The 15193-nt window shown below is 34.4% G+C and overlaps 1 protein-coding gene across 2 annotated transcripts; it reads right to left on the reverse strand.

Moving 5' to 3' along the window:
- Nucleotides 1–263: 263 nt before the first annotated feature.
- LOC126828714 (ataxin-10) lies at nt 264–15153 on the reverse strand. 2 transcript variants are annotated; one of them, XM_050558670.2, is made up of 9 exons: nt 14964–15153; nt 9972–10346; nt 8524–8691; nt 6648–6725; nt 5957–6116; nt 5478–5589; nt 4926–5101; nt 3060–3123; nt 264–1183 (listed from the first exon to the last, which is right to left on the reverse strand). In XM_050558670.2, exons 1-9 carry the CDS (start codon nt 15077–15079, stop codon nt 990–992), a joined length of 1443 nt encoding a protein of 480 aa, XP_050414627.2. In that variant the 5' UTR covers nt 15080–15153; the 3' UTR covers nt 264–989. The 2 variants fall into 2 exon arrangements, with proteins under 2 accessions (XP_050414627.2, XP_050414628.2); XM_050558671.2 differs by lacking the exon at nt 8524–8691.
- Between the last annotated feature and the right edge of the window lie 40 nt (nt 15154–15193).

The following is a 15193-nucleotide window of genomic DNA, read 5'->3' on the forward strand; positions in this document are numbered from 1 at the left end:
AAATCCCGGTTCTCCAAATTAACTGATTGAACCGATGACTTCCAATTTCTCGCAGGCAAACTATGCCTAACCCTCGCTTATTTATTCTATACCCTTACATAAATAAATAAATTATTCTTTTTTCGAACTATAACCTGCTTTTGGCGTCTCTAAAAAAAGAAATCAGAGCGCCGAGACCATGACAAGTTACCTCCCTTTAATGCGTTTTAGAGGAGAGTACTGCTGCACAGAATTTTTATTTTGGTTGAAAAAAATATAATACATAACAATTATCACAGCTTTAAATTCAAGGTTACATATACATGCATGTACAATTAAGTGTCTAACAAACTTTATGCTTCATAAAACAGTATTACATTTTGAGCTTATGGAATGTTCAAACCTGGGCTTACAATTCGAAATCTTTAAAGCCAGTCAATTTTCGACATATTTTATATAATTGGATTAGCAAGACATTTTATCAAAAGGATATGACAATTTTTAGCATTATCTCATTTTTTAAAATATCGTTTTAAGTGTATTTACATATCCTTGTATTTTAAGGCTAAATTCTCTGCATTCTAATTTTATGACATTTATATTGACTCAGTCAGTCAATACAGGCAAATGTGAATGAAAGAAGAGTCCCGGTTCAGCTCAAAACATGTCCAAATTAAGACAATTTGTTATATATTTATGTATCAATTAATTATTGAATAAAGTCTCTAAACACCATTTGTGAAATTTGAATCTTTAAAAGTAATATCAGTCCAAAAATGATTGAATTTTATACAGTATTTACAAAGATGTATAAACTGAAAATTTGTCAACATTCCACATCTTAATATCTTTGCCAAAGTGTATTGATAGGGCTCATTTTAATTTATTTGAATCCAAACCTGGAGATTATCTACCATTGATATTTTAATTTTGTTTTCTTAATTAAATGTTAAATAATCAATGTGAGTACATTAATTAATGTTAATAAAAAAAAAAGATGTACAATTAAATCAGCTTTCTCCATCATATCTGGTCTTTTTTATTACCACTCTATCACCCTCCATCCTGGTTTCAATTCCTAATTCATTTAATACTGGTGCATTATTAACCACACCTTGTAACTGTAGACCAGATATAGTAGCTTTATTTAGTTCATTACCCTCACATAGATTATGTATAGCTAAAACTACCCACTGAGTTATATCTATGTTACAGTTAAGGAATAACATGAAGAAGGTTATAAATTCTGTCTATTTTCATTTTTTTTTCTACATTTTCAGTTTTTGTAAAAATTAACATCTTCTTCCTCTTCAACAATCTATTTTCTAATTCCAAGGAGCTTTCACAAATATATTTTAGTGAATAAAAATGGTTAATTTTCTCTGAATGGCTCTTAGAAAACATTATTCCAGTCCAAAGCAACTGTCTGCCTTAAAGCGAGAATTTCATATTTTCTAAGAAACTCAAAACATAATTATCTCTATGTCTTGCTCAATAGGTTGTCTACTATTATACGATCATAGATATCATTCTCACACTTAAAAATCATTCACACCGGAAATAATAACACAATTACCGCCCTTGTTTTTCTATTCCCCCCATGGAATAGCTATCTTCAAACGTTTGAATTTGAATTGAAAATGATATTTTTGCCAATTTCTCAACTGGCAATAGTGAATTATAGGATTAAATGGATTATTCTTTAACAAGGTAGGACTGTTTATAGATACCATCTATTTTAAGGCTTTATTTTAATACATTTGAAAAATATAACTTAAAAATATGAAATTATCGCTTTAAAAATGGGTTCCCAGAAAAGTATTAATAGGGTAGTTATTTCCAATAAATGTATGGCAAATTTGGTATCAATGGAAAGTTGAGACGCCCAATCTTACTAGAAAAATACTGGATTCCCTGAAAAATACCTGACAAATACAATCTGAAAATGGTCCTTCCCTCAATCAAGCAATCTGATTAAAATACAGTTATATATTTCATTTAGGTTTTTTTTATACTTTTGATGGCTTCCACTACATGAAGATCTGACTGGTTGTAGTGGGAGGTCGCGTTATGGGTCATACGAGCAGCTTTTGACCCTATGATATCAGATATTTGATTAACCAATCATCATTGATGTTTCTAGTGGGATATCCACAGTTGTTTGCACGCCAAGAACTCAGAGTGGGAAGGCATCTTTAATTTTGAACAAATACAAACTATCTGCCTGTTTTTGAAAAAATATACCAACATTAGTTTCCATGTGTGGTTGGAAACAAGTTTCTTCATAATTGTACCTGGATAAATATGTCTATAACTTTTTGAATGCTAACAAGCAGTGGCCATGCAAGATAAGCCCACATTTTGCAAGAGATGGACAGAGAACAAGCTCAAAAAAAGAAGCGATTTTTCGTAAAATCAGGGGGCACAATCCAGGAAGTTATGGTCCGATATGCATGAATATCTACAGGAACCTAGGTCTTCGGGATATAAACATGTAAGTTTCATCAAAATCAGATAAAAATTGTGAATTCTAGAGGGTCCACAACCTTGGTATTACATACTTTTACACTATTTGCATACAAGGAGTGGCCATTTTGTCGAGCAGTTTCGATCCGATTATTAAGAAATTTCAAATTAACCATCATTATAGTTCTTAAAATCGATTAAAAATTGTGACTTCTAGAGGCCCCACAAACTAAAATCGTGATTTTTTGAACAATAAGGGGCCATAATCCAGGAAGTTACGGTCCGACATGCGCAAATATCGAAAGGAGCCAACATATTTGGATCATAAACACCCATTTTAAGTTTCATCAAAATCAGATGAAAATTGTTACCTCTAGAGTGTCCACAAGCTAAAATGTGATTTTTCGTACAATGAAGTTATGGTCAGATACATGCCAATATCAAATGGAAACAAGATCTTTGGGAGATAGACCTATATTTCAAGTTTCATCAAAATCAGATAAAAATTGTGACCTGTAGAGTGTCCACAAACAAATTGTGGACAGACGGACATGGACATGCACATGAAAATGTGGGCGTATAAAAAACAATTTTTCGATTTAACTGAAGGATACATGGATTCTTGCCATCAATATTGGTCTGGTTGAGAAGGAGTTGGATACCTTCTACTTCACGGACCTACATTAAAACGTAAGTATATTAGGCTACACAAAATAAATGTCTTGTTTCTCGGGCAACTGACAGCTGAAACTGTAGGGGGGGAGGGCGGTTTATTTTTTTTTTTATCTCATTTCTGGCTAGAGGATGGTGCAAAATAAAATTTGCCTATTGTTGAAAATTGTTGGGGCGGGAGGGCGGCCTTGTATTTTTTTTTTTTTTTTAATGAGAAAGTCATTACTTGTCTACGGTTTTGCTTTCAGTTATATATTATACATACTTAGAACATAAATCCAAAAATCAAGTCTACTCAAACACTGAACACTGACTGAAAGGAAAATAATTTTCCATATTTAATTCACGTTATGTAGCTTACTAATGGTAATGGTGACAACCATAATTGAAATTGGTTTAAAATAAAATTCCGTACGACTATTAATAGCCGTCCATAATAACGACAATATTTTAAAGTGTAAGCCTCTGTCAGCATGTGTATCAAAAATAATCATCACGGTAAACGACACTTCGATCTAAATCTAGTATCGCTGGTTTATACTGATTGACCTAATTCCAACCAATGCATGTCACGTGTCATCGGGATTCGTGAAATGACTGTTTCTCAGGATATTTGGTGTGTTTCTCAGCATATTCGGTGTTCTATCTGGGGTTTATATCGAATGACTATTTAAATTTAACTAACAACTCGTCAGTAAAACCATCAAATGTGTAATCCAATTATTATTTTCCGGATTATCAAAACTACCGGTAAACGTGCTAATGACCCAGATTCTGACTAAGGTATGGTGACTATCATCGTATCGTATTCGTAGCCACAAGTTATAATAATTAACCTGTTCTACGATTCATTGTGTTATAAGTAGGATTTTTTCAAACATGGACAGACTGAAGCCGGCAATAATGAAGATCGAATGATTGAAATACATTGCATTGTTGTCAATGACTTTCGGTGTTTAACACGAATCAAATTCTAGTTCACAAGGGGAGGTAATTAAAATCACGTGATACAAAAATGGAGGTTCTTTCGATATCAATAAAAAAGACCCGTAAATGAGCGTTTACATCTGAATCAGTTTAATACATTTGAATGAATATTCACGAATGGGGCATGTAGATACATGCGGCATATTTTTTTTATGACTTGCTTATCGATGTTCGGGCGGGCGTTACATATTTTTTATTTTTCATCAAGACTAATAAATAGGCCGCACGCGCAACCAATTTTGCGTGCGGGCGGTGCCCGAGAAACAACTTATTTTATTTGTGTTGCCTTATAATAATTATTTTCAAAGTATTAACAATAATTCTGTAAATCAACACATAAATTGTAGCCTATGTTACCCACGCTGACCATGGGAGTAAACATACACAGTGATGATCTGTTGGATGACAGAGATAACAAAAGTTAGAAAATAAAACTATTAGCAGAGGCTAGATCTATTTCTTAAGGCCAACATTAATTTTCGTCAAGGTCACCGAGATGTAAATAAGATAGGGCACATGATTGCTGGCAAGATTATAGGTTAGGGCAAGCATTTGGGATTAGTGCTAGCCATGTTTACATCCTGTGACCTTTGACCAAACTTGAAGTTGGCCTTATCAAATAGATCAAAAGAAAAAATGAAGGGAGGTAACTCTGATTTTGTAAACTGTAGTTATTTCCCTTCCACAACAAAATAACAGCTTTTTTTCTACCATCAGTTATTGTGTTCTAACTATGAGGGGCTGTTTTATATGCATCAGATTACCTTTACACCAGTTATAATCCTTATAGTCTACAATAATTCATTGCTCAAGTAAAATACCTTATCTTGGTTGTCCTTATGTTTATTGACCATGTTGGCAATCAGTCGTATTAAATCCCTTTTTAACCCATATACAGGATGATTAGAATCAACATTCTCTAGTTCGGACATTTTATCTACTGCATTAAAATGGTTTGTGCCCTTTTTACCAATTTCATCAACACTTTTCAATAAATCTGAAACATAAAAATAAATTTCATTAAACAAAACAGATGCTAATGTGTTTTTTTTCATGAAGATAATCAATGACTTTGATAACTACTATTAATGATACCACAAGTTAAAGGAATTGGTGACTTGACCTACATAAAATCTGATGTGTACAGGAAGCTGATATCTTAGAAAAGCTTTGTAATCTCTTCACACCCATCATTGTCTTCAATATGCTATGCCATAATTAGCTGTGGTATGCCATGACTAGTTATGGTACACCGAATACGGTATCAAATAAAAAATTGCAGCGTGTGAGACCAGTTTAATATTTATATGGCATAAGTTTAAATCCACTATGTTAAGAAAGGTAAAGATAGCCATATTATAGTATAATCTTACTTATAGCATTGAGTAATAGTTGTGTATCTGTCTGTAAATCAGTATAAACTTCAGGTAAAGATGATGTAGCTAATCCTAATACTTCTATCATCTTTACTAATAACCAGGATATCTACAAATATAAATACATAATTATGTATTTTACCCTGTGCATATCAACGATTATTTGTGGTTGACTGCATGATTTTTCGACTGTCTAGCAAATCATGAAGCACACACCATACCATTTTTCTGTAACAGTCATACAGCGAGTGCATGCTGTGCATGACAATTTCATGACTTTGTTATGACAATGTGTTATAGCTTCAACAATACAATGAGTTGTTTATACACAGCTAAATATAGTGGCATCCATCAAAGGCCCAAAACAAACCATCTCCACTATCAAAGGGTGCATTCAGAAATTTATAAAGTAACCCAGACAGTTTAATAGTTTGTCATAAAGTCAGATAAAATTGTAAATGATAAAACTAGCTTACATCGCCCTCTGGACAATCCTCCATACCAACAGCCAATACTTGTAAACTATGTTGATGTATCTCATTAGATAAATATTTCATGTTGGATATATGTATTGGTTGTTTTTTAGTTAGATCATTCTTCTTTAATATATCAATCATAACTTCAACAATAAATAATCTGCAAAATACATTCATAATTATCATTGCTAAATTTCACGCCAACAGTGTTCGGCCAAGATTGAATTACCACTACAGCTAAATTATGGCTCTCCATAATGTCTCGATAAAAACTCAGTTTTTTAAAGTTAACCCACCTTCATCCAAATTGTGAATCCTATAGCAATATATTGGTATTTTGCGTTAGACAATGGTCAGAATAATATGTTTCAATAACAGCAATATTGTTATTGATTTATAAAAACAAAACCAGTTCTAGTCTTTGCTCAGAGTTGAATATACTTATAGCCATCTACAACTACATTTCTCAAATACAGCATTTGAAAAGTGCTGTATTCTAAAATTAGTTTTCAATCAAAATAACATTTATCTACAGTAAGCTACATTATAATGGTATGTTTTATGGCTGATTATGACAACAGATTATATACCGACTTAAACATATTCAATGCTTCTTCAAATGACAAAATGATACATTTCATGATAATTGTTAGACACACATATCCTATATTATTAATTGATGCCCTCTTACCTTTCCCTTAAAGTGGTTTTTATACTCAGATTACCAATAAAATCTGGTATCAATAAAATATCTTCAATTAACAACAAACTGTAATAGGGAAGAAGAAATACATGTATTATACAACTACATTATTAAACAGAGATTTGGGTTTGTCCGTACCCTCAAATATGCTCACAAGCAAATTCTAAAAAAAAATCAGTTGAAAACTTTTTTCCATACTGCATTCAGAAGAATTTTGTAAATTTGAATATTAGCGGCAGGCCAAATGGCAATTTCAACAAATTCTTAAAGAATCCACTGAGAAATGTTTCCTGTATCATGTTCACAAGCCATAACAATATAATTGAATATGGGAAGATAAAATCGTAAAAAGCAAATGAAATTTATGATCCTAAAATTTTGAACAGCCTCAATTCAAAAAGTTTTAAAAATTCCATAGAGAACTTTGTCCTTTATGACATTCACAAGATATCATAAATTTAAGATGGAGTAGTCCCTGCTTAACAAAATTTTGTAGAAAAAAGTTGGAATTGAATTCATAACATTTTGGGTCTAATGACACTTTTACAAATGGTATTGACAACGTTTCGGGTCTGTCATTAGACCTGAACGGTATGAATTAAATTCCCACTTTATTCTATATATTCATATTATATTTGTACCTCTGTTTATTGGGGGCTACTCCTTCCTGAAGGTGCATCAGTTTTTGATCCTGCAGCTATATACAGATCTATTGGAATTCCAGCCTTTGCTGCCTTTCAAGGGAGAGTTGCCACCCATACATAAACAAAATACAAATCAACATCTGAAACCTCTATAAATTTGAGAATTGCCTACCCCCCATGGCTTGAGAGAGAGAGAGAAATGGGGTTTAATGTCCACTCGATACAAACTAGGTCATTTCGGGACTAACATACGGTATATTTTTTTTATGTCAATAATTCGCTTGCGCGTAGGGGTCTTTAACAGTGGGAGGAAACCGGAGGCCCCGGAGAAAACCCACGAGGTTGAACAGGCGACCCTACTCCTTGTCACGTACAACCGGGGATTCGAAACCACGCCAGTTGACTCAATGACAGGCTTTATGATACAGCATGCACGTGCTAACCATTCGGCCATCCAACCCCCTCCCATGGCTTGAAATGTTTTCAAGTCTGACAGGTAGCAAGGAAAACTACCTGTCACTTGCAACAGGTGGACTAAAATTTTACTTGATGTTCAGTAAATTGACTTAAGACCACAATACTCACATATCATGTCATGTATATTTAATTATTCCTTTACAAATGCACTATTTACACTTAGCTCAATGTCTGGTGCATGTAATCATTTAAAAATTGAAGACAATCTCTATTTATAAATAAAGTCTATGTATAATCTACTGGAAAATTTGACAAAATCAAATAAGTAGTGATAGACGGGATGCGGAAAAGGAATTACAGGGGGCGTTACCTGTCCTCCACACAAGGTAAATACAGTGCCATGCATAGGTGTGAAGTCGTATTTTGATATTCAATTTATTTTGGATATTTTAGAATCTAAATTTACCAGTACAAACTCCTCAAAGCCGAAGTCATTAGCCCTCCTATTCAATTCATGTGTATTCGGATTAGGCTAGAGAATTGCATGAATCTTCGAGTTGTTTGGTCAAAGCTGATTCACAGGCTTGCGAGAATTTTTACCGGTTTGTGTACCTATAGATAAATGTGTGACGTGATTGGTATTGGATATTTAAGAGAATTGCATGAATGTTCGAGTTGCTTGGTCAAAGCTGATTCACGGGCTTGCGAGAATTTTTACCGGTTTGTGTACCTATAGATAAATGTGTGACGTGATTGGTATTGGATATTTAAGAGTGACAGGTGAGTCACTGAAGCCTGCTTACCCCCAATCTAGATCCTCTTCTAACAGCATATTTAATATAGGTGTCACAATATTATATAGATGACTATTTAAGGTAAGATCTGTTTTATCTTCTATACCTATTAGACATGTATGTATTAACATACTACAATAATTACATAATGACACATCTCTTGTACTAATACATTTACTGAAAAGACAATACAAAATATTTTTATAATGACAACAATTCGATTTTTTAAAATTAACACACATTTTGAAAATTTGATTATGAGAAAGTTTCAAAATTGTCAAATCATCTAAAATATTTTGGTTTGAGTGCGTGCTGATACAACTAGGTAAAATTGCACCAAGACTCTGAGTTGATTTGACTTCAGGACTAATGTAAGTTATAAAAGTATTAGTAATTACACCTATTATATTCATATTAAATTCAAACAATGTATAGAAAGATAAATAAATTCAGGGGCAAATAACTTATCTCAAACCTCTTCTAAATCAATCCAATTTGCAAGTGCCTGTGATTCAAGTCGACTGGTCAAATTTAATGTTTTTGACAGTCTTTGTTAAATTTATTAAATTTTTAACAATTTCATTTTTAGAAATCAAGAATAGCTGATTTAATTTCTGATTTTCCTTCTGTAATGGCATATCTTGAACTAGTATCAAGATAAGTCCTTGCTTTCAGGTGTAAATCTAACACATACATCTAATCCCTTAAATCAAATTGGGGGCCACAGTGGCTCAGAGAGTAGGATGTTGGTTCGCTAACCTGGAGGTCCTGTGTTCAATCCCTGTGTTGGCGGAGAAAGGTCATCAGGATTTTCCAGTGTGGTTTCCCGTTGTCAGTGGTGTAGGACGGGGGGCCTGGCAAGGAACAACGTTAGTCATTTGGATGGGACGAAAAACTGAGGTCCTGTGTACACATTGGCATACGTGTATGTAAAAGAAACCTTGACAGTTGGAATTCAAAATAAGAGTAGGCCGAAATGCTGCTGTCAGGGCAAAATTTCCCTCATGGCAAACTCGTTTCCCCTCATTAGCCCAGTAGGAGCAGTACAGTAGGACATTAAACCCCATTTCATTTCTTAACCCCTTAACTGCGTAGTTTTTAAAACGTTAACTACCCCCTATTGCGTAATTAATTTGACGAAAAACGTCATTTTGGACCTTTTCATTCCTGAATACAAAATTTGGTAGTCTGAAACCAAATTAAAACTAACGGTAAATAGAGTTGTCTCACTTCAATTAGATTTCCTCGACCAGGCGTAATATAACATCTTACACATGCTGCGATCGTGTTCGAAGAATAGGTTGGGGAAAAAACCTCCAGGACGTTATATTACGTCCTACACACGGTGAGTGGCAGTTGTCCAGGACGTTATATAACGCCCTACGCAGTTTAGTGGGTGTGCTTATATCAGAGGATGTACGATACTTAAATTAGTTGTAAATTTGAATACAATGTACCTTAAAATGGGAAGAAAACCGTTGTAGACTTCGACTTGATTAGTTGGATTACCAACACAAAGATTACCCAAAAATTGTACAGCACATCTTAGAGTCATTAGAATATTGGGTAGTGTATATATTTCGCTAAGTTTGTCAAGAACTTTCCTGGTAACATTCAATTTTTCAGGAAACAAAAAAATCAAACTCTGATTTTCCTGACAACCTGCACAGGCGTTTCTCAAAATTCTGAAACATTCTGTTAAATTCTGTAGTAAAATGGAATTGTCTGGTTGTACATTAGTGTTGTCTTCAACATATGCTATCTCAACTTGACTCCATATCTGTGGTAAAACTTTGTTTAATGTGTTAAAGACATCCCGACCACTATCAAATCTGCAAAGTAAAAGACATGTTGTATTAAATAGAAATGGAATGGGGTTTAACATGTTGTCAACATTTTACCCAGGTCACACCATGTTTCTTTGGTTATATCAATAGCAGACATTGCAACATAACTGCTGAACAACAAAGAACAATAGTACCAAACACAAACCGGAAAGTGTTTTTTGCATCCGCCACCCAATCCCATTGCAACCATGTATAGAAGCATTTGGGAAATAGTCAGGAAATACCCATCCATTCCAAACCATATTTATAGATGTATTACCCGGTAGCTACACAATTACCAACTGAAAGGCATACATATGTACATCAGTAGCCAATACATTTTTGTTCATAAATATGCTAAAATAGTGTAAAGCCTTACTTGTTTCAGGATGTACAGGTGGTATATATTCCCATGCAACTTACTTCTATAGCCACTAACTCTAGCCATGTAAGTATATCCCATGATCGCATATATGGGGCATTCCATATCAAGTGAACCAGTGCTTGTCAGGTTACCCACTTAGAATATTATTATGAAAAAAGTGATTGCCATGCAAGATACACCCACATTTTGTCATCGACGCCATGCGCTGACGTCACACAAAATGATCTGCAGTGAGTTAGCCGCCCCAGATTGTGCTTGTTCACAATTTTTGTTTTTTATAAATTGATATTTAACCACTGTGTGAAGTTTTATATTATGCATTAAACCAGAGGCTGCCAGGCAGGATACGCCCACATTTTGCAAGAGATGGATAGAGACCAAGCTAAAAACAAACAGGATTTTTTGTGCAATCAGGGGCAATAATCCAGAAAGTTATGGTCTGAAATGCGCAAATATCAAAAGGGACTGAGATCTTTGGGATATAAAGATATGTTTTTTAAGTTTCATCAGAAATGGATAAAAATTGTGACCTCTAGAACCTTCATATTGCATATTTTTACACAATTTGCGTACAAAGTGCGGCCATTTTGTCGGACAGTTTCATTTCGATTTTCCCGAAATTCAAGCTAAAAATGCGATTTTTCGAACAATCAGGAGCCATAATCCAGGAAGTTTTGTTCGGATATACGCGATTTTCAAAATAAACCAAGATCTTTGTGTCTAATGGTGATATATTCACATGTTTTTTTAAATCGGATAAAAATTGTGACCTCTACATGAACGGCAAGCTAAAATCATGATTTTTTGTACATTCAAGGGCCATAATTCAGGAAGCTACGATCCGATATGCGCGAATATCGAAAGGAACCAAGATCTTTGGGTTATAAACATGTATTTCAACTCTCATCAAAATCGGATCAAAATTGTGACCGTAACAAGGGCGGCCATTTTGTCCTGGGTTTTTGCTCCGATTTTCACGAAATTCAAACTCAACCATCATTAGGGTGTAATGGTGATATACTAAGACTTTTTTCTTAAATTGGATTAAAATTTGGATCTCTAGAGAGGCCACAAGCTAAAAACGCCATTTTTCGTACAATCAGGGGCCATAATTCAGAAAGTTACAATCCGATATGCACAAATATCGAAAGGAAACAAGATATTTGGGTTGTAAACATGCATTTCAAGTTTCCTCAAAATAGGATCAAAATTGTGACCTCTAAAGCGTCCACAAGTTAAAAACGTGATTTTTCGTAAAATCTGGCGCCAAAATCTATGAAGTTTTACTGTGATTTTGTTAAAACATTATCGGTAACCAAGTCCCACAATAAATACTGAATATGAAAGTAAATTGTTTTATCCCTCATTATGCACCTGGAATGTTTGTTTTATTCTGTTGTAGTATTAAAAGGTTAGGTGGGCAAGGCAATAAATGACTAGATTCTAATTTTTACCTACTGTCTGAGTCTTGGTAAATTTTAAACGGATTTCTTCGATTATGAACAAACTACTTAACTTTGGTTATTTTTAACTTACCTGTGTGTTTGTAATGAACTCCCGTTCGATAAAATCCATTGCACAACTAATTATCACAACGATGAAAACAAGTTCTCTCTTGAAAAATTGAAATATCACAAACTTTTCCCAGAGAAAAATACCAATATGGAAGATGGTTACGTCACTCTGCGGAAGATATCATTTCGTATTAGGGGTGACAGCATGATAGGAAATTCAAGTACAATTACGACAAGAATCCATGACCACTCGGACCAAAGACCACTTGGTTCAAGACCAGTCGGACCAACTGATAGACCACTCAGCCCAAACAAATAGACTACTCGGACCATACAAAAAGACTATTCGGACCCAACAGAAAGACGACTCGGACCAATAATAAAGTGTTGTTTTAATAAATTGATAATTGCGTTTGTTTTAATATGATTACTCGAACCAATAATAAAGTGTTATTTTAATAAATTGATAATTGTGTTTATTTTAATATGACTACTCGAACCAATAATAAAGTGTTATTTGAATAAATTGCTAATTGTGTGTGTTTTAATATGACTACTCGAACTAATAATAACGTGTTGTTTGAATAAATTGATAATTGTATTCCAAATCGCAAAATATCGAGAACCACACTTGTAGTCACGTTTAAAAAGGGGCATATAAACGTCCGGTCTTCGTATTATTATGTGCTGTTTATATTAACGCATCAAGGGCGGATAACTTGAAAACGTGTCTCCACCCCCCCCCCCTCATATATAGTAACCCAGGGGTTAGTGGGGTAGAACGGAATGAAAACTCTGGGGATAACGCGAATGTGGAAAAAGTAAAATTAGGCTATCAGACAAGAACAGTATACCCGTATATGTAGATACTGTCAAAAGTCTGGACATACCGAGTCTCATTGCAAGAGTAAAGAAAAATTAGATTGATATTTTTTTTGGCACCATTATTAATTAATTTTAAAACTAATCTTTGATTTATTTTCCGTACACAAAATTGAACCAAACAACTCTAAATATAAGAATTCCGTATAAGAATTATTTGCTTCTTTGTATTGTGATTTAATAATAAATAAATAGCATATTGTCTAGCCTTATAATATAATTTAATTGGTCCGACTGGTCTTGTTTTGGTCCGACTGGTCTTAGTCCGAGTAGTCTTCGGTCCGAGTGGTCTGGATACCTACGACAATTGGCATTGAGTTTGAGCCTTCGCACACATAACTACCCGCATTCCTGTATTTAGTTACCGTCTTTTACATTCTAGCTTTACTTTTTGAAATATTTTGTTCTAATTATTTGATTAGCGACTCGGATGGGATTATTTACTTTTGAACACGCATGCCGCACAAACACAACTATACATTCGTTTTACGGGCTTTATCACACTTCGGTCAAAACTGTCGAATCGAGAATTAATGTTCCGCTTCTTACGGGGTCATACGGGCTTAGTAGCATTATATACCCTCCCGGGCACCCAATAGACACGCTGAGGGCTGCCGCAACACGCTTAAAGATGTTACTGAAGTGGTTATTATTCGATCGAAAGAATGCGTATAAAATTAAAAATACACTCAGAGAATTCGGAGGTAAGCTTCATGATCCTTGTTAAATTATTTATAACATAAAGAAGATAGGATATTTATAGTTTATACATGACTTTATTTTTACGAGTATCCGTGCAATCAGTGATATTTTAATTGTGAAGAAAATTTGATAGACTGGCGATCAATGGTTTCCATATAAATCTCCTATGTAATTGCCTTCAATTGATATTTTTCGTCGCCCAAACCCATATACGATCAAAATGATCGCGCTGTCAAACTATCTTTCAATGTTAACCAACCCCCGCAACAGGTATATTGGATTCGACCAATACGTCACGAAGACATTGTTGACATCGACTCTGTCGAAATTACAAGTAAATTTTCAAATTTTTCAAGAGAGAACTTGTTCTCATCGTTGTGATAATTAGTTGTGCAATGGATTTTATCGAACGGGAGTTCATTACAAACACACAGGTAAGTTTATAATAACCAAAGTTAAGTAGTTTGTTCATAATCGAAGAAATCCGTTTAAAATTTACGATGGTTCACACAGTAAATTTCATTTCGTCTTGCAATTGTATGGCCTACATTTCTAAATATGGACGTTGATCTATATTTATAGTGTCATGGCAGCGAAAAGGCAATTTGATATAGGAGGGGATGTATTTTTAACAGCGCGCTGTGTCACTCATACTGACTCGAGCGAGGTAAGCAAAGTCTTATGTTCTCAATAAGATACGTTCCTTTACACTATACAGGCGTTCACAGAGACTACCACAGTAGTAAAGAAAGTTGCCCAGTAAAATTGACTGGGGGCGATTTTAGTTTCGACAAGGATTCAATAGGACGGTTCCTGAACGTACAGGGCGAGAATAATGAGACCAACGTTCAGAGCAGAAGTGCACTCCAAGAATATACACGAGATTGGGCGACCCATAAATGTAGCTGAGTTTAGGCAACCTATCAATACGGTTAAGTTTGGGACAGCCAAACCAACCTTGAATGTTAGAAACATGTCAAAGATATCAACTTCCCGGAAGTTACGAAATCACTAGGCTCCTACAATAAGTCTACTTATCAATTAATCAAAATTAAATTTTATTTTTATACTTGAGTTTTTTTATTATCTATCAATACTATCATGTCTCCTAGTCCTAGGCATAAATCAAATATTTGGTACCTAAATTGATCTTTCTTTAATTCGTTTGTCAGCAGCAAGAGGTCATTGTTAACTTCATACCAACTGCTTGCTCGTGTTTGAACACCGATTCTTTCGTAGATATCATTTAACGCCATGCCATAGATTTATACTCGCAAACACCTATTTATAACTCTATGGAGTGATTGACTCTATGCGCCATGCTCACCAAATTGTAAACATCCGGTGTAATAACATACCCGTGCTTGTGA

This window comes from Patella vulgata, chromosome 7 (assembly GCF_932274485.2).
Source record: "Patella vulgata chromosome 7, xgPatVulg1.2, whole genome shotgun sequence".
Taxonomy (NCBI): Eukaryota; Metazoa; Mollusca; class Gastropoda; family Patellidae; genus Patella; species Patella vulgata.